Source organism: Typha latifolia, chromosome 4 (genome assembly GCF_019914945.1).
Source record: "Typha latifolia isolate L0001 chromosome 4, TyphaL0001v2, whole genome shotgun sequence".
NCBI classification, from domain to species: domain Eukaryota; kingdom Viridiplantae; phylum Streptophyta; class Magnoliopsida; order Poales; family Typhaceae; genus Typha; species Typha latifolia.
In genome coordinates, this window is record NC_133089.1 from 167,824 (window position 1) to 194,361 (window position 26,538).

Below are 26,538 nucleotides of genomic sequence, written 5' to 3' on the forward strand. Positions count from 1 at the left end.
CTTAATCATATATGACTGTGCATCTATTATCTATAATTCGGTCGTTAGGAAAATTATTTTATAAAAAATAATTAGGATTTATTATGTTTGGTAGAACATTGGGCGATTTTTCTCTTTTGAATTTGTAAACATTTTTTTATTAAAATTGAAAAATAATAATAATATGAGTACTAGAGTTGGTTGGTGGGGTTATAGAATTATTGAAGCAGGAAAATGATGGGTAATTGTATACATATCAAAGTGCATGAATGTTCTACAGTCACGAGTTCAACTCCCAACCCCAAATAATATTATAGGAAAATTATTTGGTGGTTGGTGGTTCAGTGGCTTAACTCAATTCTGTTGATGGCTCGACGGTGCGTTAGTTTTGAAGAACAGCTTGGTAACGCAACGGTTTGGAGCAGGTCTCGACGACGTTTGATCCGAAGTAATTGTTCGGCGACGTATATGGCTTGAAATCTAGACTCATCGAGCCTAAAGTGCATCTGTATCTAGATAGTATTGGCCCTTTGTCCGGCCAATATCTAGCGTTCGGGCTCGAATAAAAAATAAATTCTAGGAGCCCCTCGCCGTTCATGTCAAAAAAAAAAAAAGAAACAAAATGGCGGTAACATTTCCCGCCAATAATCCCATGTGTTTCTCTCCTCTTCAAAAATCTTCCAGTTGTAGTCAAATCCTTCATCAACCCCTCTCCACCATCTCAAACCCAATCACCAATCCTTCTCTCCTATAGTCCTATAACAAAGATGGCGAGCGTCCAAGAACCCTCTCCCAAGCATCAAAAGCTCGACCAGAACGGCTCCATTCTGCGAGATGAGATTATCTCCACAACGCACCACCTTCCTCTTCTTCGAGTCAAGAAGCTCTCCATGAACGCCATCCTCCCTTCGAGAGGCTCCCTACTATCCGCCGGCTACGATCTCTCCAGGTACCAAATAAATTGAAAGAAAAGAACCACCCATCTTTTCTTTCTTTTTTCTATCTAAATCTCGTTTTCGTGTTTGTTTTAGTGCGGTAGACACCAAGGTGCCGGCTCGAGGAAAAGCTCTCGTTCCTACGGACATCAGTATTGCGATCCCTGAAGGGACTTACGCTCGCATAGGTATGTTCTCCAACTGTTCGACGCAATGCGTAGGCGTTGTTAAAAGTTTAAACTTGGAAATTTACAGTTTACTGCGTGGGTTGCAGCTCCGAGATCGGGATTGGCATGGAAGCACTCGATCGATGTGGGTGCAGGCGTGATCGATGCGGATTACCGTGGGCCGGTGGGAGTGATCCTGTTCAACTTCTCGGATGCGGATTTTGAGGTGAAGCGTGGAGATCGAATCGCGCAAATGATTATTGAGAGGATTATGACGCCTGAGGTCGTGGAGGTTGAGGATTTGGATTCCACTGTTAGGGGTGATGGTGGGTTTGGATCTACAGGCGTTTGATGGTGGGATCGCTATCTGGTCAGGGTTCTTTCTTGTTGTCTCCATTTTGCTGCCGAAAATTTAGAACTAGATATAAGGAAATGTTGGTTCTGGTTATCTGCTAATATGGACCAGAGTAGGATTGAGCATGTACTTCAGCTCTGCAAGTAAACTCAAGTTATCAAGTAAAGCCTAAATTAAATCTTTTCTAACGAGCCATTTCAGTGCAGAACATAGCATTAAGGGCCCATTAATTTGTGGAATTAGGTTAGAAGTATTCTAATTTTTAGTGCAAGAATAAAAAAGCTAATATTAATATAAGTATGAAATTTAAAGAGTAATAATTATATTTGGTGTGATGTAAATAGAATTAATATTAAAATAATAAAGAAAAGTGGATTTGTATTGAAATTAGGTGTAGTTTAATTTATGGGCAAAATAATAATTTTAAATTATTATTAAATAAATTTCTAAAAAAATGTATAGAATAAGAGGACAGAGAATAATAAATTAATATTAAGTTACAATTTATAGTTGCTACATCAGTTTTTTTATTTAAAAAAAAACACTATTTCTATTTCACAATTGAACTGAGGGTAGCATATTTCGTTATCGAGAAAAAGCTTGAAGCGGGAGAAATAGGTTCACGAAGGTTGAATAAGATGATTGTGGGTAGGGTAGGCATCTATTTTTATTACGTCGGCTAGTAACACTCGAGCAAATAAAGATACATAACAACTTCCTTTGTTCATATGATATCAGCACCTCATCTTAATTTACCGAAAGAACTGTAGTAGAGCTTCCCATTTACATCAAGAGTAAAATAAGACAAACGTCGGGGAAAGTTGAGGCCTTGTAATGATTGTCCGCAAGATTTAACTATGAAAGGAATAAAAATAAGTTTTACACAAGGTCCAAGTAAACCAAAGAAGGTTATTTACTCTTTATCAATTAACTCGCTTCAGATACTTCAAACCAGGGGTTCTCCGACAACCTTCAAATTCAATTTTTTCATCAAATGCAGGAAACAAAAATACTGCTTGTGTACCATCTAGGTGAAAATTTGAGGACTTGCATTAGCCTTCAGCAACAATTTCATGGATCTTATCGCTAACGTCTGGATCTTCTGATCTAACTGCAAGTTTCATTGCCACTTCCTTGGGCCCACTGATTCCAAAAGACAACCTGACCAGAACTTTGACATCCCCCATGAACACGCCAGACAGCAAACAAGTGTGTGATCTCGAATTATTTGGCACCACATCAGTTCCCTGTTAAGAGTAGTCAGGCGTCAAATTGTGACCATCTTCTGAATATATCTTTCTAGTGAAGAATATATACGGAAACAATTATCATTCAAACAATATCTGACAAAATTAAAGTAACATACAGGAGATGCAGGATAATTCAAACCAGCAATGGCGATATGTTAACGAGAGGACCTATGCTTAAGTAACTGAAGTTAGGAAAGATATTTGGCTATATCATACAGAGCATGTGTTCCAAACAAGAGGATTCAAAGAATGAAAGGCACTGGTATAAAACAAGATAAACTAGGAGTAACTGACCTCGCATGGCTGCATGCCAAGGATGTTTATAACAGCACTCACAGCCTCAGCCAAGCTCTCCCTCACACCGAGGCCATACTCATCAATTCGCTCATTATCTGGGCCCATACTTTCCCAAGCATTTCTGAAGTTGGAAACTCCTACCTTTAGCATATAGTCTGCTGCGACAATTTCAAAATCTTCTAGCTGGTATTCATCTTCAACGCCTTCTTCCTCAGCTTCCCCTGTTGCTGGATCAACCTGACAGATGACATAATGAGAGTTAGAACATTAGAATTATGTGCATTTTAATAGTCTCTATTAGGTAAAGGATCCCATTCAACCAGCAAGGCCAAAGAAAAAACTCAGATAATAGTGCAACAATTTCTGCAAATGAGGATGTGGTTGATGCTTGATTAATGTAATTTTAGATGTTCTACTAAAGAAGAAAGCAACTTCAACTGTCATGTAGGAGAACCAAGGAGGGTCAGTGAGTCCTTTAATACCTAAAGACCATATCAGGCTGATTAGTATTCCTTATAAATCAATCAAACATTTTCTTGATTAGCGTACACTGAAGCTTTATAAGGAAGTGTATTACTCTGTAGCATTTACTCATTTAGCCCTACTTAATAAGTAAAATAATCATGATAACATAATATACACATGAAGATAAAAGTACAATAATAATTCCTTGGCAGCAAAGAAGCACATGTATAAACAATACCTCCTTAACAATGAACTTCAATAAATTTGAGAATTTCCCAACAGCAGGAACACCTTCTGGCTTCTCAAAAGCAACAAAAGTCTGCCCTGGTGAGTCGTAAGGTAAGCTTCTCAAAGGCTTCGATGCAACTTCTGCGAATTCCTCAGCATCCGAGGCATCAACAAAAACAGTCACCTGGAGGAAAGAAATATAAGAAACAATGCTAACTAATGATTCCAAAGTCCTCAGAAGACAGTGATTTACATTTTCCAGCAGCTGTTCCGGTATTGTATTTGTACAGTTGTATTGGAGTACAACATGCCCATCGTAGATATGCTTCACCACTGTAACTGCATATTCAGTCTCGGCTTCTGTCAGCTCTACAGGTGCTGATGACTGAGAAAAAGAATGGAAGAAGATTAAGCTATTATTATTGTACTTATTGTTTAGGTTTTCTTTCTCTCCCAAATTGAGCACCAAAAATGACCTTGAAGAGCTTCCCAAAGCTACAGAACTCAGGAATGGATGACAGCAACTTCTCATATGCATCAACAGGTGAAACTGGACCATTTGTAGGAGCCCCCAGACCTGTAGGTTTCTTACCTGGAGCCTTTTTATCTGCAAGAGGTTGTGATTTACTTTCCTTAGGCACAGAGTCAATGTCAAAAGGTACTTCGGAGGCCTCCTGTTGCAACATGCAAACAAGTATGAATGAAGAGCATAATGAAAGGGTCCACTAATGAAACCTCAAAGCAGTACGTACATAATTTCGCAAGCTTGTTTCCAAGTTGATAAGTGGAACATCAAAAGCACCAAAAAGGAATTCATTCACATCTTTTTCAGTTTGACCAACTGCAACTTCACCACCAACTGTCTTGAGATAGAGTGTAGCCCTGTCACGAACCTACGGCAAAACAGCATAATAAAATCTAATTGTAATTGTCCAACTTCTCACTGAAGAAATGCAAACTCTTGTTACAATTAATTCAGTCATCTAGTTAGTGCCCATAATCAATATTCACATTGATTAGGGCACTACAAATATATAGAAAATAATCCTCCATATCATGGGGCATGGCAAATGAGAGGAAATTACTTTCCAAGGGAGCGTCATAGATTCAGAATAACTAAAAGACTAATAAACATTCAAGATTGACAAACTCATGGCATCTGATTGTCCAATATATGCTTAAGGTAGATAGGAGAATCTCCTGTCATTATGTTAACAATCTTCTCTGCAGTGCTAGAATGATGGCTTAAAAGAAATGGTGCAAAGACCTTTTATTGATAATTTAGACAACTATTGTTTAGTGTAGATTCTCCCCTCATGCATTCCCAAAAGACAATAAAGAACATGCAGAGTTTGTAATGCTTACCTCATCGTCACTATCAAATAGGCAACGTCGTAAAAGAACAAATATTCGAGGCTGCAGAGAATAAAGCAAAATGACCAAATGATAGATCATAAAAGGTATATGCTTAAAGCAAACTTACATATATTTGATCTATGTTTCTAATATACCTTCAATGAGTCAACCATCGCACCAAACTTCGCCAAGGTACTAACTGCACTAGCACGAACCGTAGCATTTTCAAGGATAACACGGTTGTAAATATAACGGATATATTTACTAGGGTCTGATGTCTTTGGACCTTCATTTCCCAAAAAGTGTAGTATCTGTTGGTAACATAAGCAACCAGTATTATGATTTAATCAAGTAGACAACCACTACAATACTGCATTACAAGAACATCAAAGTATTTATTCTTAAAATAATGATATTTTCGAGTATATAAGTGAAAAGACAAGTGAAGAACAATATGACTATGAAAGATACTAGCAAGGTTCAGAGAGGAGAAATATCCAAGTACACAAACACTACTGCATAGCATTCCGAGAACATAAAATATCCATTCCTAAAATAAAGGAATAGCAGAGTATATAGATAAAAATAAAAGTGAAGAACAATATGACTGTATGAGAGATACTTGTGAGGTCCAAAGAGGAAATGAAGGACATTGAAAGTTCAATATTTCAAAGATGAACCACATAAGAGTTACCTGAGTAGATAGGTATGTGAATTCACAATCTTCAATGAATTCACAAAGGTGAAACAAACCACTTTCTTTAGCATCTGGTATATCTCTGATGAGAATAACAATTGAATCGACGATAGCTTTTTTATATTCAAAACCCCCTTCTTCTCTGAGAATATTGCTTAAGAAATTCATCCTGTAAAATACATGAAAAGGTTCTAAATCAAGGAATATTTTTCAATCAAAATCTAAAAGGCAAAAGAAAGTATTAAGCAATGTCACATACAGTGAACGATACTTGAGAGGGAACTTCAGGCATAGAGACCGGATGGCTTCCACAACAACAATCTTGAACTCATCAGCAATGTCGGACATGAAATTTGTTATTTGTTTCATCAAGCGGTCTACACTCGATTCATTGCCAGTTTTAAGAAGTGTGGTAATGGCAAGAGTAGCAATGCTTCTATTCTGGTCTGAGATTAAGCTTTCCATATCTATGTTGCAATTTGTAACTGCCAAAGGATGTGTCATAGCAACCTGCAAGAAAATGGTAAAATATATATAACAGTAAGAAGTCACAAGAAAGAAAACAGATCATTGTAACAAATGGCAGATAGTAACTTTAATTAGCCCAACAAATATTTGACCTAACAACAAAATTTGTTAATAATAATTTGGACACTTAAAAACTCCTAGAGAATAACGAAAATCCACATAAAAATTTGAAATAGAATCACAATATAGTTACCAACATTCATTTATCAAGCAACAGAAACGTATCACTGCCTTTGTGTGACCCAACATGCATAATATATGTTGTTTAATGCTAGATGTAGAAAGTGACTAAAAAATCTGCGCTTTGGCAGACCCTTGTGCACTGAGTGGAGACAAACAGATAGTGTCACTCCCTTACAATATCCAAACTGTTTAGGAAATAAATGAAGCCAGGAACATTCCAGTGCACCAATCACAGCCGTACTATCAAAGAACATAAAATTTGTATCCTACAAAGACCATCATCAGGAGCCAAAAGAACGGGCTGGAAAATAATACCTGCAGCTGTAGGGTTATGTACTAGCTGTACGATTTAGACTCCTATTTTTTCCCTATCTAGGTTGCAATTCAAACTCTGAACTGTACACTTTATTTTAAAAAAAGTTCTATCAAGTACCAAAAGGTAGAGATGCAACCAAGAAGGAACATAAATTTTTCCCAGAAGTACTACAAGAAACATAATTCTTGTAATGAAAAAAAATCCATAGGAAAAGAACGAAATCAATTATTTCTTCAATGTGGATAAGCTATGAGTAGCAGCAGAAATGGGTTCAACAATCCAAACAATCAGGAGGATAGACCTTATTGAGCGTGCGGACAGCTGCAAACCGGAGAACTGGCTTTGATGAACTCAAAAATAACTGTAGCACAGTAATTGCTGGAGTCAACTCACGGCTGGTAACACCATTTAATTCAGTTATTGCTCTTGCAGCTTCCAATATAACCATTTCTGCTTTGTGCCTGAGGCAGGATTCGAGGTAATCAAAAAATGGACGGTCTCCAGTTTGCGTATTCATGCTTGATTCTCGAATAACCTGACAAATCACCGCTTAATTTTCAGAAACATAATTATTTTGTTGCCTTATAGGAGTCAAACAGGTGTACCTGGCTAGTATATCTAATAAGAAGGCATTGGGCCAAGGGTGAGCGGACTGATCCCTTTGTCAAACTGGTAACGAGCTTGCTAACAGCTAAGCGGTCATTTTGTCTAATCTGCAAAATCATAAGAACAAAAGTAATTCTACGTAGATTCATAATCCACAAACATAAATATCACATTACAGACAGGTATGTTCTAGCAAAACATAAGATAAGGATAAAAAAAAAGGGCCTACCAGTGAAGCTCCTGCCTAACGAGGCTAACATATGGAAAACATAAAGGACAAAACTTTCAAAAAAATCTACAAATAAATTCCAAACAATCATATGGTCAAAAGATGCAGCTCGAATGTTCTGTAGTACACATAATCTTTCACCCTAACTGTAGCTTTGTACAGTTGTACTTAACCAGAGTTATAACTACAACAAAACAGATGCAACCATATAGCAATTATCAATTTAGTTCCTTACTTTTTTATCATCTACTTTTTCTTTTCTTTTCTTTTCTTTTCTTTTCTTCTTCTTCTTTTTTTTTTGGCTTTTCCTAGTGCTGGTTTATGATTTTATGCTACAGAATTTTTTACCAAAATGTATGGATAAGAAGATAAATTTGTCAATTCTGAGCTAATTACCACTTGTACCTTCATCATTGCTCATCTTCTTCTTGTTTTGTGAACTAGTAATAACTTGCTTATGGAAAAAGAATCCAGATGTTAAAAAGTGGTAAACTATGCAATTTGCATACCAGAAGGCCATATGTTCTCCTACAATAAGTGGTGCAACACGACAATTTGTAAACCCAGAAGGCCATATTGTTCTACAACTTCATTTGTAACCAATATAACTGATATTATTAGTCAATTCCCACCATCTCAACTAGACAGAAATGCCTAACCACTAGATTTACAAAGCGCGAAATATTGAAATCCAATTATCAAGTATTCATTTCGCTCCAAGATTTGTAGAAAGGTCAGAAATAACTTTGAAGTGCAAATTGTAATATTATTTCAGTTCTAACTTCGATAAAATTTCTCCTGCACTTTATAAATCTTTCACTAGATCATTACCACATCCATATCAAATTAAAAAAAGGCGAAGAGCTGAATTATAGCATACCTGATGAAGAAGTGCAAGAGCATGAAACTGTACAAGAGCAGCTCTTGATTGAACTGCTTCCTGAACCTCATTGCTCCATCTTTTGACAATTTCCGGGTTTGTCTGTTTAAAGCACGGTATAAGTACAAAGCTCAAGCGATACAAAACCATAACATTTGCTGACAGGGGATGTGGTAGTACCTGAAGCAAGTGAATGCCACTAACAAGAGCAGCACTAGCAACAACAGGGTTTTTGTCAACAATTGCTTGCTTTAAATATCTCTCAATTTGGGTAAGAAGAGTGCCATCAGTTATTCTACAAAGAACTCGAATAGCATTGGCACGATACATATCAGTCTTACTGTTCATATCTTTCATCAGTGAACTGGTGACAATAATGACCTACAATAAACAATGAGAACAATCACCCCCAAATTAAAATGTACAAGAGAAATAAAGTGTTTATCATAGAGGAGTGTTGTCTAACCTCATCAGAAGACGGAGAAATCTCCTTGATCATTAGATATACCATTCTTCTAAGCCCAGTATCCTTTGACTGGAACAATTTAGTTACAGAAAAAAATACTTCCGTAGCCTCAACCTGCATAATGGCTCAGAAATGTCAAGATCTCGGCAATCAAAAGAGCTGCACATTTACATCTAAAATTACAATAAACTCTTACCTTGGTAAAGGTCTCTCCTTGATTAAGCAAATACAAAAGTTTGGTTATGACCTACAATTTCCAAAATCACACAAATAAAGAAGTGCACCATCTCAATATCAAGAAGCGAAGAAACGGAACCGCCAAATTGTTCATTTTGCTAACCTGAGAGCATCTCCTGGCATCGAGTTGAGGATCATTGAAAACTCTGGCCTCCTGGAGGACTGCACCCTTCTCTATCCCAAGAAACGGAGAGTAATCCACTGCACGAAACGCAACAAAGAAACCCTAGAGTTACTCCAGATTATCCACATTATCTTCTCCTACGAGGTGAATACTATCCAGATCTAAGCATTCAAAGACTATAACGCACGAAAAATAACATAGAATGATCGAACTTCTTCACTCCAATGCCAATGACCACTAATTTCACTAGATCAAGCAGAAATCCTCTCCACAGTTCCAGATCCAAACGGTGCGGATCTAGATCGAGACCTCCTGAACCTCACAAAACATCAAGGATTCGTGCGGAGATAAGATCCGAAACCACGAGGAATCACGGATCCATAGAGAAAACGGATAATAGACTCGAGATCGGCAATCGAACTCGTTAGATTCTAAAGAGAGAGGGAGAGGGAAATCGACCTTCGTCGTCTCTGTCATCGTCCTTCTTCACCAGGGGCTGAGCCATCTCGGAATCGCGAGATCCGCCGAGACGACGAAGGAGAAAACGAAGAGGAGGAGAAGATTCGGATCCGCTCCGGTGCGCGAGACTAAAGAGAACTAACGCGAGGCGAAATGGAACCTCTTGACTATGGCTGGCGGTGAAGCATATAAGCAGTGGTAAAGAAATGGGAAATTTATAATTACACCCTCTATTTTATATAAATTATTATTTACGCTCTACTTTTAGATTCACTAGTCAGACAATTACCAAAGTCTTTAATTGTATAAAATTAAAAATATTCCGCGCCATTGTGAACGTTAAACTTGGTTTAATGTAGGAACATTAAACTTGGTTTCGAATTTCTGGCCGGATTTAAGTCCATCTCGAGACTCTAGACAACGGACGCAAACCGGACGTAATAGAGATTGTACATCCGACATGAGTCGGTCTCTCTGAATCGAGATTCAAGCCTAACTTAAAACCCGTCCCACTAACCAACCATTTTAAGAGATCCAGGGTGCAGAGAAAAATATATATTTCAGTAAAGGAATTGTAAGTATTTAAGTAAGAAATAAAGTGTAATAATATTATCACACCTATGACCTCATCATTTAATATACATATTTCTAAAGAAAGGGTAGTAAAGCGAGATTCTTGTGTTTAGATTTGTCGTCCAAGGAGCCGGGTTGCCAAGCAGTTAATTTCTACCTCAATGTTTCATTTCTGATAATAATTATGGGGGAAAATTATAAGAAATTTCTGTGTCAACCCCTTTGTTTTCTTTTGCTTATTTATAATTCATTACATCCTTTTAGTCTATCAAATCAGCCCCTTAGTTTTCCTTACAAGTTAAATTAAAATTAACTATCATCACTATATAAAAATGTTAAATATGCCCAACAAAGTCTACAGAAAAGACCTAAAAATATGGGTTAAATTAGATATTTTAAAAAAAGCGGGGAACTGAAAGTAACAGAAAAAAGAAGGGGATGATGAATAAACCCTTTAGTTTCATTAACGTCGATATCTAAGTATAATAGTAAAGCTTATGAATACAACAGCAATCCATAAAACGATATGGCTTTGTTGATAAATGTCACGCAATAAGAGATGTTGATTGAACTCTCTTATCAACTATCAACGTAATACATTGGATACCCCACCCTAAAAAAAAAATTTGACATAATACAATAGGTTTTAATTATGCCACACAAATTAGAGATACAACGCAATCAGTAAGAATTATTACTCTACAATCACTCGACAACTTCGCCCACTCCCTTAGTGCTTGCAGTTGTGGAAGTTGCTTGCCCCAAACAAGTAAAGCTTTTAGGAAGAGTGAACACGGCCTGGCCATCAGTGTTTCCCTGGAAGGCCAGCCCAAGCGCATATCCTAGTGCACGAGCAACAGGTACTGCAACGGCATTGCCAACTTGTATATACCTGATTCAGATTCAAAGAAAAACTAAAGATAGGACAAAACAAGCTGACAGGGAATCACAAGTTTAATCTATTATATTCTAACATAAAATGAAATAAAGTAACCTTTTACAAGGGTAAAGCATTACCGCTGTTTCAGCGGGCCACAGAGTTTATAATAATCAGGGAAACCCTGCAGTCTTGCATTCTCCCGGATTGTTAGTACTCTATCTTGTTCTGGATGCAAGATGATCTGTTGATAGATAGAATTTCTTAGTATCATCAATAAATTAAAACTGCACAAGATACGTACATATTTTCATCTAAGCTTGCCTGGTTATGAGGCTCAGCCCTTGTCACAACTGTGGGCACAGTTTCATCCCACCACAAACGCCCAAATGGCCTGCAAAAGATCATCAAAAAATGTATGATGTAAGATTACCAACCAGGAAATTAGAAAATGGTCTGGTGCACGAGGCTTCCAGCAATAGAGGATCAGATAAATATAAGAGGCGCACGACCCTACACCTATCAGTACAAAGGTTGTATGGCAAAAGTCCATAACTAGTTTTCTGCAAGTAGGTAATTCGTATCACACAAAATGACACCGTCTCATACAAATGTTAAAACAGAGAGAGAGAGAGAGAGAGAGAGAGAGAGAGAGAGAGAGAGAGAGAGAGAGAGAGAGAGCAATATCTTACTTCATGGACTTTCCCCTTATGTACGACATGGCATAGTCCGGTACCTGCAGTAATGAAGTATCAAGCGAGCAACAGAGAGAAAAATAAAAAATCAGAACTTGAACGTAACTATGGAAGAATTTGTTACCAGAGGCTTCCCTGAGGGAAGTAGCACCCTTTCTACCAACGGATCCCACTCAACTACATTATCTGCACCAACCTTTACACCAGGCAAATCACGAAAGTTGGCTCCCTGTGATGCAAATGAAAGAAAAGAGGAAAGGATGACACCACATACTCTGCGTATCTTCTTGAAAAACAAGTCTCTCAATAATCGCAAACCTTTCTTTTGGGAATTTGGCAGACACGAAGATAATCATCCTTGTTGAGTCTTAGAGGCTGGTGATCCAACAATTTACTCTTACCAATAGGTCTTTCGATTCCAAAGGAGAAGTCCATTAGATCTGCATAACAAGAACCATAAAGAAAAGGTAATATAAAGAGATACGGCGGTGATTTTTTAAGTATGGCATGATAACATAGAAAACCAGCATTCCCATTCCCATATACAAAGTAAATCATCAGAATTCTCTGGAAGGATATATTTAAAGGCTGGCATGATAATAGAGTGGAGATAAAGAAACAAATTGTAGAAGGTAAGGAAGATATTTTCATTACCCTGTGGTCCTAGCCATGGAATCTTACACAGCCTTCTAAATAGTAATCGACTATGTTAAATTAAATGGAGATAGAGTTTTAAGTTTAATACCACATCGACTGAGCCGAATAAAGCGCTGAAATTCTGTTCGTGGAGGACCACCATATGGCATCTCATCCTGCTCTTCATAATTACCAACCTAGGAATGCACAGGAAAAATTAAAAATAAAAGAATTGACAAAGAACCACAAAAGAAGAGGAATCATTTGGTCGGTATTAAATGATGAAAAGAACAAGCAGTCTACCTGTGGCAAATCTGATATAGCATCAGCAAGTAATAGTGCTTTCTTTAGGTCCCTATCTTGTGTTTCATCGTACGCAACAATGTTTTGCTGCAAGAAAGCAATGAGCATTAGATCTAGGCAAATAACAGGGCAAATGTTTATTTTTAGCGTACCTCGAACTCATTAGGAGCACCACCTCGGACAACGACATCATGTGTAGGCAGTGGATATTGTGGAAGAATCTTCACATTAAATCAAATAACTTAGAACCGAGTAAAATGGTTACACTAGTAACATCGAAACTGCAAAGATGCAAACCTCTGACGGAAGGGCGCCCCAAAGGAAAACACGCATCCGAAATTGTGGAAGACCATAGCATCCTGCAGCCATCAAGCCCAACCTAGCTTGATAGTTCATCGAGACAAGCCGACTCAATGCGTATCTTCCAAGGAACCCACGTGCAAACTTAAGTATATCTACCACATTCTCCATAAGAACGTATTTTGGCTTGAGAAAATCCACAATGTCCATAAACACAACCATTTGTTTATTTTTATCATCCTCCAGTGGAGCCGAAAATTTCCTAAATCTATTATACCCACTTATGCCTTGGCAGGGCGGTCCACCACATACTACATCAACATTGCCCTTAACAAGCAAATCAGGAAAAAAAAAACGATTAGTATCATCCATACAGAAAAATTATAGCAGAAATTTGGGAAAAGGGACAACAAACTTACAGGCAAAGGTAAGATATTCTTTCGATATCCATTGCACACAAATTCTTTAATTTTTTCTTGGCATTTGCTGATAGAATGGGTTCACAAAAAAGAAAAAAAAAAGGTTATAGAAGTTGGAGGACAGGTAAAGGATTGCATTAGAAAAAAGTTACCTTAATCCTTCAGGAGGCTCCCATGTGTCTTCACTTGGCCCATAGCCTTTCCAACGCACCTATAGTAACAAATACTCACGTCTTAAAAAGAAACAGACAAACAAATTCTCACATATTAATTTAAAGACATCTCATTCGAGCCACATTAAATCCAGTTACCTAATCAAAATGAGATAACCCATCATAACTTTTAAAAGAAATTGTGTCAGAAAAAGTGTTCTCAAAACTAAGAAAATAAAGATGAGTCAAGAAAAAAATATCACTAAAATTACCTTAAATTTCAAACCAACTTTACCAATGTTATGTGGGTCATCATAGCAGATACCGACAAGCTTTCCAACTTCAAATTCACCACTAGGGACTCCAGAAGAATCATCAACATCATCATCATCTGAAGAGGCTGATTCAGACTCATGCGAAGCTGACATGTTATTTCTCCGTACATTATACTTTCTACATAAGTTGTCCCATTCTTTAAGAAGAGCAAGAAAATCTTCAGCCTTTTCATTCCTCACCTTAAACAGAAAACATACAGTCAGGCTTAAGTAAAAAGTTCAACTTGCTTTCTGGGAAAAGGGAGATGTATTTCTCAAGGGTAAGAAATTGTAAGAAATTTCTATACCTCAGTTCGTGGATGATTTAATTTAAGACTTTCACAAGCAAAATTATTCAAATCAACTGCCCAGCGCTGCAAGAAATGAAGATCTGATAAGATTGGCACACTGAAATAAAGTGTTTGTATCCAAATTGGCAGAAGTATCAGTATTTAACAGTAAACCCACTGTTTCAAGATTTAAGCCAGACAGAGCAGCACCCAAGCATAAACCTGTAGACATGGCACCACAACCTGAATAAAGGTCAAGAAGTGACGCTACATTTTTCTGCCCTGAGGATGACGTCTCGGAGTCATCTTGCAATTTGTCTTTACATGTTGCAGGTGCCCCCTCAGATGAAATTGTTGATGAAGTTTCACTACTTGCTCTCTTTATTTCTGTATGGTAAGAATATAATCTTCTCACGAATGAAATTACTGTTCAATAAGTGATGGGGGATAGGAAGGCATTGCTACATCTTGGAATTAAAGAGGTAGTAAAGTTACCTGGCGGTAAATTCGCAAATGTTGAATATGCCAATGAGAAAGACATATCATAGTAAAGATCACATGTAGGAATATCCTCTCCTCTTGCAGCCAAATTAATCTAAGAAACAATTAATATGGACTACTCAATTCACTTCAAAGTTCAAGTGCGAAGACAATAAAGCATAACATAGTGGATGGTCAATGGGAATTTTATAGTTACATTTGGAGCAACGCGGACAATTCTGAGCTTAGAGACTATGCAGTCAAGGACATTATCATTTTTCTCTTCCGACAAGAAAACTCTTTTTGGATCGTGATGTACAGCATGATTTTTGATAACCTGTGACAAGTATAGCTTCACAAAGCTTGCCCAAGCTTATTTCTGTCAAAGAAGACAACCAAATACAATTATTCCCTACCGTGTCCTCTGCTCTGAAAAACCACTGAGCAGTGAAGTACAATTTGTTATCCACCCCTTTGAAGAATTCAACTATCCTCCCAATGTAATCAGGCTCCCCATCTCCAGCCTGAAAATAATAATCATCAGCATGAGTTCTAAAGTCAATGTAGACTTTCTATGCAGAACAATTGAGGATGCTGGTAAGTGGTAAAGGCTCAGGAGTCCAACCTATTTGTCCACGTACTCCTATATCTATCAAGCATGTAAGCAGAGTTGTCTCCCTGTGACTTACCTTAGACCAATAAAATTAGATGTAGCGAGCAAGCCAAATGTAGGAGCTGTGGATTATTTGGCCATATGAACCGGAATTCACAAATAGCAAATATAATTTGATTGCAATCATAGTTTTATGGCCTCTAATATGAACTACCTGGGGCCAACTTGCCGACAACAGTACATTTTCTAAAGTCTAAGCCAGCAAAGGATGGGATGGGAAAAAAGATTGGAAAAGTAAGGAGCTTCATCTAACAGCCATCAACTTCTTGATAGATAATTGTACAATAAATTGCCAACAAAAACTGAAAACCCAACAGAAGCTTAACCGAATTAGCACAATAATAGGTAGTTGAACTCACCTTTACATATACATCATCCCCAACGTCGTAAATAACATCCTCGACTTTTGCTTTGAAATAATGGCAACTAGCCTTCAATTCTTCTTCATCCCCACTGCAACAATGTGCAAAATTCAGACAATTAATTGGAAGACTAGTGGAGGGAGCGAGCTGCATTAGCTAGAAAAGCATTAACTGTTCCAAAAGTTTACCTTTTATTGCTAGTCGAAGCTGACGCCCCTTTCTAACAGAAAAAAAGAAACAAAGAAAAAGAAAAAGAAACAACATGAGAATATAAGATCAGTGGCACTAAATTGTTACTTCAATTCATGATAAAATATTTACAGCATTACCTTCCTCTGATATCTCTTAGGCCACCGCTGCTTCGCCTCCGCCTCCAGAATAGGGTCGCCGATGAAACAGGCATCTGAATCCTCGCTGCCATCGTTCCTCTTGGGTTTCTTGGGCTGCGCAACACGTTTTTTAGGGGCGTCTCTCTGCTCCTCCACCTCTCCCTCCTCTCCCTCCTCCATCTCTCCATACTCCGGATCTTCCGTACACTTATCATCGCCGTCCCCAGGTACTGCCTTCTTCCCCTTCGCCTTCGGAGCCGGCGTCTTCTTCTGCTTCTTCCTGGCGACAACTTCCTGCTCATTAAGATCTATCACTTCGACCTCCTCCGTAGCAGGATTGGACCGGCGCGTCTTCCTGGTCGTGGACGGCGCGGCCATCACCGCCTCCACCTGTTTCCGGCGGCGAGCGCGCTTCTCTGCCGAGGCAGTCGTCATCTTCGGCGATGTCGATCGGATTCCCCGGCGCGATCGACGGAGGGGAGATGGAGGGGAGATGGAGGAGTTTAGGGTTTTGGGAGAAGACGAGTTGGAGACGCTTGGGAATTTTGGGGAAGTTTTGAAAGGGCGAGAGAGCGGGAAGTGGAATTGTCGGAGAAAATTAAATGGATTGAATTCCAATAACTTTGGGACTTTGGTGTCCGTTGGTACGAAGAGAACGTGGTTGAGAACGCTGTCGATGATTGGGCGGGATCTTTAAATTTTTGATACGGTGCATGCATGAGTTCCGACACCTTCCGCTTCATACTCGGTTTACACCTAGATCGTAGCATTGCACTCATGCCTAGTTTATAATGCGAGAGGTGGAAAAGATATATATACATATTATAATATATGTATGTAATGCTAGAGCGATGAGCTATGTATGCAATGCTAATACACGAGAAGATTCCCACAAAAATAAAGATAAGACGAGGAAATGAAAGACGATAGATAGTGGTCGCAATGGGGGCAGCAGAAGGATGTGGTTAGGGGAGACGAAGAAAAATGACAGGAATAAAGAAGATAAAGAGATAAAAATTAGAAAAATTTACATATAACACCGTGTCTTTTAATAAAATTATAATTTATATTATACATTTTTATAATTATAAATCGTGTCCTATAATTTAACGAATATGTGTAGAAAATACTCTATTAATATTAGTTAAACTTAACAAAAGTTATAAGTTAAGTTAACTATACTAAAAGAATTATAAAAATACTATTAATTAAATTATACTAAAAAGCATTTTAGTCATTCTAGAAATGAGAACATTTTAATTATTTTATAAATAATATATCTCCTTAACGGAATATTCTTACGGTGTTAGTTTAAATCTAACATAATATATTTTTTAAACATATTTGCTAAATTATATGGCTCGATTTGTAAATAATAAAAATGTATGGTGTAATTACATTATAAATTTTTTCCAAAAACTATTATAATTTAAGAAAAAAAATATTATTACTATTATGTTACATCCATTAAGGATATTTTTGTCGTTAGTTATAAAACACCACCAATTCTCATTTAGACAAATTCACTATCTTATGATATTTTAATATTAAATTTATATTACATCAAATATAATTACTGTCTTATATAGAATAGTTCATACTAATATTAGCTTTTTTTCTTATAGTATTAAAAAGTATAATACTTATTATATAATTGTAAGTGAATTGGACTTTTAACTCTTGGAATACCTCTTCCTACCCCCACTCATAAACAGTTTTATATGTATCTATAAAAATATCTCATAATTAATGTGTTTATTGTAATCAAATCCTCTACTTTCACTATCTTAATTAGAGAAAAGCAGTATTAAGGGTTTTCTTAGTATCTAACTGGCCGACTCGACTATAAGACTATCTAGTTTGCCGCGGGGGTCCAAGCCCAACAAGAATGTCCAAGATGTAATTAAGGTTGTCTACCTTTTGACGATTAAAAATATTCAATTATATTTGTTAACATGTACAATTTTAAAATAATACTGCTAAATGATCAAGATAGTTATAATAATATGTTAAATTCGACAGAAAATTAATAGTCTTAGTTTAATTATAAGTAAAAGGACTGATTAAAAAAATATTAATTAAACATAAGTACGTAATGGTAAAATACGACAAGGAAAGGATGCTTAATTAGTTTGGACCAGAGAAGGGTCAGCCCCAAAAGTTTTGATTTAGATTTTAGGCTCGGGTTCGGTCTTAGTCCGATTCGGCATCATTGATAAGAGTCCGAGGCCCATGAACACTGCCATAAAAAGCTGTCGGAAAATACCATCCGGGTGCGAGTCTTCTTGGTAGCTGGTGAAATGGATACCCATTCGGATCTCGCGGATATTTGCCTCCGAAGGGTTTTCTCCTCTCTCAGCTTCCAACCATTTCCTTTTCCTTCGTCGTTCTTTCCTCTTTTCTTTCCCCGAAGCCGCTTCCAGGCGAAACCCCACACACTCATCGGCGACGATCGATCGATCGATCTCGCAAGAAGACGCTCGAGGAGGAATTGAAGGAATCCTCTTCGATCGAAAGCCTATATTTCTCACCTTTTCATCTGGTTCGTTTTCGATCTCTTATTCGATTTCTTTCAGAAACCTAAAGATCTGGTGGAAGATTTGATCGTCTTTGGAGCTGAATCCAGGGTTTGACGGCTGGAATGGCGGATAATCGGGGGCGATAGTGACGAGATAATGGTCGGATTCCGCGCGGGGCGTCGCGATTGCATGGGTGAAGAAGAATGCGCGAGCTGCGGAGCGGGGCGCGTCGAGGAGTCCGTGCTCCAGCGCCGCCGGCGAAGTTAGATCCTCCAGCAAGGAAGCCGAGGGGCCGGGCGGCGAAGAAGCCGGGGCCGGCAGTGGTAGAGAACCGGCGTGTGAGGACAAGAGCAGAGGCGAGGCAAGAAGCAGTCGCAGCAAAGGGGAGGCCAAGGGCGAGGTCTGGGAAGAGGAGGTTGGGTTTAAGGGAGGAGGGGGAGGAGGAGGAGGGAAAGGATAATTTGAAGGAGGTGGTGGTTGTGGAAGACGAGGAGAAGAGCGGAGGGGTTCAAAGGAAACAAACAGAAGAAGGCGGCACTCGGGGGAAGGGAGTGATGGGGGACAACAGCGGTGGATTGAGCGCCAATAGAGTCGCTGGGCAGGAAGAGGAAGGGAACACTGCCCCTTTCCCAGAAAAGGTATATTTCCTCATTGTTTTAGTTTGCTTTTGTATTTTCTTGCAACAATTGTCCTTGCTGCAGTTGTTATTCTTTGTAATTTGGTAGTTCTCTTGTAGCTTTATGAGTTATGTTGGTTTCAAAATTTTATTTGTTGCAGCTTTAACAGACAAGTTTGTAGGGATTCTATTAGATTTCAGTATAAGAACATAATTTCTTGACTATCTTTGTGCACCGGCACTTTATAGCGAAGTTACCGTAGTGCAGATTCACATCTGGGTATGTCAAGCACGAAGTAATTTTTTTGTGCTAGTGATACTCATTTTCACCCTATTCTTGTCTAGATCATCATAAGATGATATGTTTTTATCTAATCATGAAGCTCTCTTCTTTTGGGCGTTTATCATGCTAACTTTGTAGGTGGCTAAATCATCTTGATGTATATTCGTTGGTACCACCTCTGGTATCTTCACCCTGTTCTGGTCTTCAGCATTGCTGTTATGGTACATTAAATCACACTCCTTGCACTCCTCGGTCCTTATCAGTTAATCTTGGTTTCATTTGTTCATCTCACTTGATGTTCCTATTCTTCTTTGTCTCACATATTTATCACACTACTATATGCCTATCCACATTTAACTTATGCCAGTGTTGCCAGTGTACCTACGGTTTTCCTTAGACCAAGGTCTACTCTGCTCTCTATGCTGATCTTGCTTTCACTTCTATGGATAGCTTTATTCTTATGCTCAGCTCTTATTCTCTATCATTCTACTGTATATATTGTGCATATATTATACAGGTAATTTAATGGTCTCAATCCTGATCTTCATGGATTACGGAGTTCATGGCAGCGCTGAAATCGGGCATAATACACAGTTTTTCTTTGATACTGGTGGCATGCTTTCTTACTATGTCATCTGTTAGAAGCTGCCATGTGTTTCTACTTTCTAGCTTTTTCTTCCCTACTCATCCTTTTGTTGGATAATTTTCCTTCTTTTGTTCTGTACTTTTACTAATCTGGAAAACTAAAATAAAAAATAACAGTATGGTTAATTCTCATCATTTTATACCTCAGGTTCAGGTAGGCGGGTCTCCTTGGTATAAGGTCGACAGAAAATTGGGTAAAGGTGGGTTTGGACAGGTTTTTGTTGGTCGCCGTGCCTCTGGGGGTAATGAACGTACAGCAGGCCCTGGTGCAGTAGAGGTACTTTCTCGTTTACCTTCTTGTTTTGCTTAGTTGATGGTCGATTGTTGGTTTGCATGTTGTTGCTTAAATTTTTGTTTCATACCAGTTACTTTCATCAACAGGTTGCTATAAAATTTGAGCATAGGAGCAGCAAAGGCTGTAATTATGGTCCACCTTATGAGTGGCAAGTCTACAGGTAAGACAGTAATGTTACATGAAAATAGATCCTTGCACGTCATTTTATAGTTGTAGTTCTAAGCTGCTGTCTTCCTTGCAAGCAGTGCTCTAGGTGGTAGTCATGGTGTTCCTAGGGTGCATTATAAAGGGCGGCAGGGAGACTATTATGTAATGGTATGATCTTATCCTAGTGCTATTATGCAATTCTTTTTCTTGCTGCATCATATGGAATGCTTGGTCAGTTGATTCTTTTGTGAAATGCAACATTTGTAGTCCAATCATTTTGCATCTTACTTTCTGAACTTTTTTTCCTTAACTTTTTTCCTTAATCTGCAGATTATGGATATGCTGGGTCCTAGTTTGTGGGATGCATGGAATTCATCAGGGCAAGCGTGAGTATCTGGCTCATGATTATCATGACACTGATGTTCTACTATCTTTCTGGTGATGAATATGTGCAGATAACCTAAAAGCTGGCGTCTTAAAGTGCTATTGGGCCATATTATCCACTTTACATTGAATAATCTTAATTTCAATTTTTTGGCTATCTTTGACATCTCATCTGATTGTCCTTGAGTATGTTGCTATTTGATGGTTAAATATTAATTGATGTACCTGGTGTTTGAAGATTAACTTAACACTGTTCTGTTTTCTGGTTATGATGCATAGTAGCATAATATATTGGTTTGTTTTCTTATGTACATTCACTCTATGAGAATATGCTATTTTATGCTTATTTTGCTTGCAAGCTGAGATGAAGAAGTAGGTATGTCTATTTTGAAACGTGCTGTATGTATGAGCTACACTTTCACTCTTCATAAATGTGCATGACTTTTCTTGGCAGTCTGTACTCTTGTGTTAATGCAAATATTTATGGTGAAACATGTGGCCTTAGTTTGATTTAGTTAATTTCGCTAGGTTCATAATCATAAGCACATAGTGTTTTCAGATGCTATGGTTGTCTGCTTATAACTATTTACCTCTTTTGACATTCACAGATAGTTGTTTCTGTATTCTTTTCAGGATGTCTTCAGAAATGGTAGCTTGCATTGCTGTTGAATCGATATCAATTCTTGAGAAGATGCATTCGAAAGGGTAAGCAGTTTCTTAATATGGAAATATTGTGAGCTTCACATAAAATGAAGATGGGATCTTTGGTGTTAACTTGAAAATATTTATGTTAGATATGTCCATGGAGACGTCAAGCCTGAAAACTTTCTGCTCGGTCAGCCGTCAACGGCCCAAGAAAAGAAGTTGTATCTTGTTGACCTTGGATTAGGTAAGGAAAATTTCATCAGCAGCTATCTTTTGTTGGTGATATTCATTTTTCTCTATCATTCGTATATATTTATTAGAACGAAGTAGCTAAGTCTCATTACTTAATCACTTGAACTGTTTTTTTGCTTTCATTGTACATGTTTCTTTAACTGCTATTGTATTGATGGCATTTAGCGACAAGATGGAGAGACACATCAAGTGGTCAACATGTTGAATATGATCAGCGCCCAGATGTTTTCAGGTAAGTCAGTGCTTTGCTATTTGATAATATCAATCAGAAATCACATATTAGGCCTGGATTATGTCACTACACCGGTCGTTATATCTTGCAGAGGCACTGTCCGATATGCCAGTGTTCATGCACATTTAGGAAGAACTGCAAGTAGGAGAGATGATTTAGAGTCTCTTGCATACACTCTCATTTTTCTTCACCGAGGCAGGTTACCATGGCAAGGATACCAGGTTGTTGAAAACTTAAAATATCAGCAAATTGATATTTTTCTACAAGTTTGTGTTATAGTTCTCATTTTCTTCCAATTTGCCTTTTTTATGTGAGTCACAGGGTGACAACAAGTCTTTTCTGGTCTGCAAGAAGAAAATGTCAACATCTCCTGAGATGCTCTGTTGTTTCTGTCCTCCACCTTTTAAGCAATTCCTTGAGATTGTAGTCAACATGAAGTTTGACGAGGAACCTAACTATGCCCAATTAATTTCGCTATTTGATAGTTTGATTGGACCGAATCCAGCAATTAGGCCAATAAATACTGATGGAGCTCAAAAGGTGATGCGTTGCTCTACATGGGTACACTATGAGTTTTATTTAATTAGAAGCTGAAAGCACATAGCACTTAGTCTTCTACAGAAATTAAGGTCAAATTATCTTTCAGGTTGGACAGAAGCGTGGTAGATTGACTACTGATGAAGAAGATGAAGCTCAGGCCAGAAAGAAGGTTCGCTTGGGAGTTCCCGCCACCCAGTGGATATCAGTATATAACGCCAAGCTTCCTATGAAACAAAGGTATATTATTGCTTCTTAAGCTCTTTTGTTGCCTTTAGACATCTATTATTTTAGGTTTGTAATTTGCCATCATTACTTCTTGTCACCAATAACTGGCTTGTATGCTTGTGACTGGTAGGACGTATATCTGATTAGATGTTTAAGTGCCTGGTTACACAAAACAGACAATGTTGGCCAAAACATATGATTTGGTCTTATATTATTTGCTATTAATTTAGAGGGTGTCACCTTGTGTCACAGCAAGACTTGCCTTGCACCAGTTTGGTTATTTGTTCGAGCCGTATAACCAGTAAAGGTACGGCTGCATAATTCTTGCCCTCCCGTATTGACAGACATTGTTGGTGGAAGCCTGGTGTATTGGGACACCATTTTGGTCCTCAATTCATTAACCAAATCCTCCATTGTGAGGAATTCATTTTGGGGACTTTCATATCTGATGTGTCTTTTGCTATTGTAGATTAAACCTTGGCTCCAACAAAAACCGTTCACTGGGCTGTTTTTCAAGATTTCCTTAAGTAGTTAATGGTTATCAACAGTCTCAAAGCACTACAATGATACATCTTTGTGCACCTGCTTCTAGTTGGATGTAGATTTGCCTGTCCATGTCCAGAATTGATTGAAATTTATGAAATGACTTTTGAATTCACTGAAACATTAATTATTTTGGTGAGATCGCTTAGAAACTGGAAACTAAACTATTTTAGAATGGTTGAAGTTGATACTTTTTAATTTATTATTTTTCTGAAATTTAGCATATTCTGTTCTCTGCCAATATTTCTCTTTGAAAATGAATTTGAATTCTTTTTAATTTCCATCGCACCACATTGTACACTCTGATCTGCTTTGCTGTGTGTAACTAGGTACCACTACAATGTGGCTGATGGACGGTTAGCACAACATGTGGAGAAAGGAATTGAGGATGGTCTATTGATAAGTTGTGTTGCATCATGCTCTAATCTTTGGGCGCTCATTATGGATGCTGGAACTAGCTTCACTTCTCAAGTTTATGAATTGTCTCCATATTTTCTTCACAAGGTACCAGTTTTCTCTGACCAGATTTATCTTACATGTTAGATCCATTTAACAATCTTTTGCAAATATTTCTACAGGAATGGATCATGGAACAGTGGGAGAAGAACTACTATATCAGCTCTATTGCCGGTGCTAATAATGGTAGCTCTCTTGTTGTGATGTCTAAAGGTTAGTTCCTTCTGTGGTTAAGTAACTTAATTTACAGACTATGGCCGGTCTGTTATCTCATCTTTGCTGCTCCAATCCCATTCCAAAACTTTCGCATTGGGTTATCTATACATTTCATTTTGATTTTACTCTATTTGAATGCATGTATCTTCTTACAAGAATGCATGTTATTTTTCATCTAACAAATGCATGGAAGAGTAATATATTACTACACATTCTTTCACCTGTCTTGGGTATCTTTATGTTATATATATAGGCATGTGTGCACTCCATGTCAACATATACTATGCTATATGTGTACCTGGAAATACTATAAAGAATTATCACCTTTATGGTGCAATTCTCATCTTTTCCTGAGGTCAAGCATCTGCATCTCAAATTGCAGCTATGATCCTGTCACTATTGATGTATTGAGGGAGTACTTTTGTACTCGTCATGTGCATCTAGTTTTTTAGTCACTTCTTGTGGAGGGGATCGTACACATGATGGACATTGTTTGAAGTACTAGATTTAACATTTAATGCATTGTGGTATCATGTTGATCCCATTACACAAGCTTTTGCTTCCCTCATCATATCCGGAGTCCATGATCATAACTACCAGTAACTGTGTTTCCAGCATCTCTTCAGAGCATGTTTCTCATTTGGTTCATAAAATTTTGTGGTTCTTCATTTCACAACAAATGGCATGTCTGATTAGTTGACCATTCTGATTTTGATATCTTCAAATTCTCATGTGACCTTTCAGTTTCTTCCTGTTTCACTGAAATGTTGTAAATTGTCTCTAACTCTTTCTGCATAATGCATTTCAGGCACACAGTATACACAGCAGTCTTATAAAGTCAGTGAATCTTTTCCTTATAAATGGATAAATAAGAAGTGGAAGGAAGGATTTCATGTTACGTCAATGGCAACTGCAGGAAGCCGATGGGGTATTGTCATGTCCAGGAATGCTGGGTTCAGTGATCAGGTTGGTTACCATTACTCTGCACATATAACCTAATGCATTTCTTGCGGTTACTGATCTTATTCTGAAGCATCAACCTAGCAGCTCGATGATTAACATTTGCACTTTGTCTATATGAAAAGTTTATACCTACATGAAAATAAATGCCAAAGGCCAACCTTCTTTTTTCCTTCATGAAATCTTTAATTAGAGATATAAGTTATTGAAATACCTAGTCCAATTACTGTTATTTGTTTGGCAGCCTTCTTTGGTTGCTGTATTCCTAGTAGGAGGTTGCATATTGAAATGTCCTCCCTGCAGTTTGTCCCTACTAGTTAGTAGAAGTCTATAATCCCTGAGCATGTCCACCAAAAGGAAAAGCAAGATTTTCTTTAGCTTAGTATATGGGGTCTTTTAGCTGTTATTTGGGTTCTTTAGCTTAGCATATTGATTCCTTGAGCATCGGTGTCAATGTGTCTGAAGCATTTTGCGAAGCATCTACAAGTCATGCACTATAATATTCTTGTCTCAGGTTGTGGAATTAGACTTTCTTTATCCAAGTGAGGGTATTCATAAGCGCTGGGACAATGGTTTTCGCATCACATCAATGGCTGCCACATGGGATCAGGCTGCACTCATTCTAAGTGTACCAAAGCGCAAGCCTGGGGATGAGACCCAGGAGACACTTCGAACATCAGCCTTCCCAAGTGCTCATGTTAAGGTAAAAGAATTATCTCATAACTCATCAACAACAATGTATTGAGATTTTTATACTTTTTAATTTTTGTTGGACACAGAAAGTTTTTGATGTTTTATTGCCATCGTCCATTGCATGGCTATGATTAGAATTTATTTAACCTTTCTACTAATCATAATTTTTTTTGGAATATCTTTAATTTTCTTTCTTATACCTGATCTTTTGACGATTTGCAGGATAAATGGGCCAAGAATCTTTATCTTGCTGCTGTATGCTATGGTCGTACTGTATCCTGATATCTGTTCCGGCACCTTTAATTCAAATCCGAGAGCAGGGACCTCCTGCCACGGTTAATTTATCATGTACATGAATCAAGAGCAAAACCTGAGAAGCAGGAAGCATGCTACCTTATTTCGTTTAGTCGCCTTATTTGATGTTAAGTTTCACCTTGCAGTTATATGCAGATTTCCAAAATTAATGTTGTATATTGTATATTTTGTTTACAATTGGAGTCATCGATTTCGCATGCACCAAGGTGCCATTTGCGAAATAGAGCTGACCTTGGATGCTCAAATTTGCGGTCCAGTTGTGAAAAAAGATTAATCCGGTGGGGGGAAAAGTGTCATTGCCGGATGCAGGGTACATCAATGACATGTCAATAGCCATCATAAAGGTGTTAGTACATTACTACACTGTCTTGCATCTTTACTTGGGTATCTTTGGATGACAAAGGACTGGTCA

The 26,538-nt window shown here is 37.9% G+C and overlaps 4 protein-coding genes across 4 annotated transcripts; 2 read left to right on the forward strand and 2 right to left on the reverse strand.

The window, feature by feature from the left end:
• The first annotated feature begins 603 nt into the window (after nt 1-603).
• Nucleotides 604-1,616, forward strand: LOC140787065 (deoxyuridine 5'-triphosphate nucleotidohydrolase). The gene is made up of 3 exons (XM_073135816.1): nt 604-928; nt 1,011-1,102; nt 1,189-1,616. Exons 1-3 carry the CDS (start codon nt 747-749, stop codon nt 1,431-1,433), a joined length of 519 nt encoding a protein of 172 aa, XP_072991917.1. The 5' UTR covers nt 604-746; the 3' UTR covers nt 1,434-1,616.
• A 539-nt stretch (nt 1,617-2,155) lies between these two features.
• Nucleotides 2,156-9,927, reverse strand: LOC140786266 (coatomer subunit gamma-2). Its single transcript, XM_073134564.1, has 18 exons — nt 9,758-9,927; nt 9,278-9,375; nt 9,134-9,184; nt 8,938-9,051; nt 8,652-8,852; nt 8,472-8,573; nt 7,362-7,469; nt 7,058-7,291; nt 5,989-6,239; nt 5,727-5,898; nt 5,188-5,343; nt 5,042-5,092; nt 4,429-4,569; nt 4,153-4,350; nt 3,930-4,061; nt 3,687-3,860; nt 2,981-3,220; nt 2,156-2,683 (listed from the first exon to the last, which is right to left on the reverse strand). The coding sequence occupies exons 1-18, from the start codon at nt 9,801-9,803 to the stop codon at nt 2,489-2,491; spliced, it is 2,664 nt and encodes an 887-aa protein (XP_072990665.1). The 5' UTR covers nt 9,804-9,927; the 3' UTR covers nt 2,156-2,488.
• Nucleotides 9,928-10,847: 920 nt separating this feature from the next.
• On the reverse strand, nt 10,848-16,744 carry LOC140787704 (DNA (cytosine-5)-methyltransferase CMT3-like). The gene is made up of 21 exons (XM_073136788.1): nt 16,161-16,744; nt 16,020-16,051; nt 15,829-15,922; nt 15,213-15,320; nt 15,014-15,133; nt 14,812-14,911; nt 14,495-14,703; nt 14,335-14,400; nt 13,985-14,227; nt 13,713-13,771; nt 13,561-13,627; nt 13,139-13,468; nt 12,994-13,062; nt 12,842-12,928; nt 12,648-12,735; nt 12,221-12,342; nt 12,027-12,131; nt 11,900-11,943; nt 11,532-11,601; nt 11,348-11,451; nt 10,848-11,222 (listed from the first exon to the last, which is right to left on the reverse strand). The coding sequence occupies exons 1-21, from the start codon at nt 16,593-16,595 to the stop codon at nt 11,036-11,038; spliced, it is 2,739 nt and encodes a 912-aa protein (XP_072992889.1). The 5' UTR covers nt 16,596-16,744; the 3' UTR covers nt 10,848-11,035.
• Nucleotides 16,745-18,532: 1,788 nt separating this feature from the next.
• LOC140787808 (casein kinase 1-like protein HD16) lies at nt 18,533-26,371 on the forward strand. Its single transcript, XM_073136915.1, has 17 exons — nt 18,533-18,702; nt 18,787-19,317; nt 20,372-20,500; nt 20,605-20,678; nt 20,764-20,833; nt 20,996-21,051; nt 21,683-21,754; nt 21,844-21,938; nt 22,112-22,178; nt 22,270-22,399; nt 22,500-22,718; nt 22,825-22,955; nt 23,816-23,990; nt 24,065-24,155; nt 24,967-25,124; nt 25,633-25,821; nt 26,034-26,371. Exons 2-17 carry the CDS (start codon nt 18,883-18,885, stop codon nt 26,091-26,093), a joined length of 2,151 nt encoding a protein of 716 aa, XP_072993016.1. The 5' UTR covers nt 18,533-18,702; nt 18,787-18,882; the 3' UTR covers nt 26,094-26,371.
• The last annotated feature ends 167 nt before the right edge of the window (nt 26,372-26,538 follow it).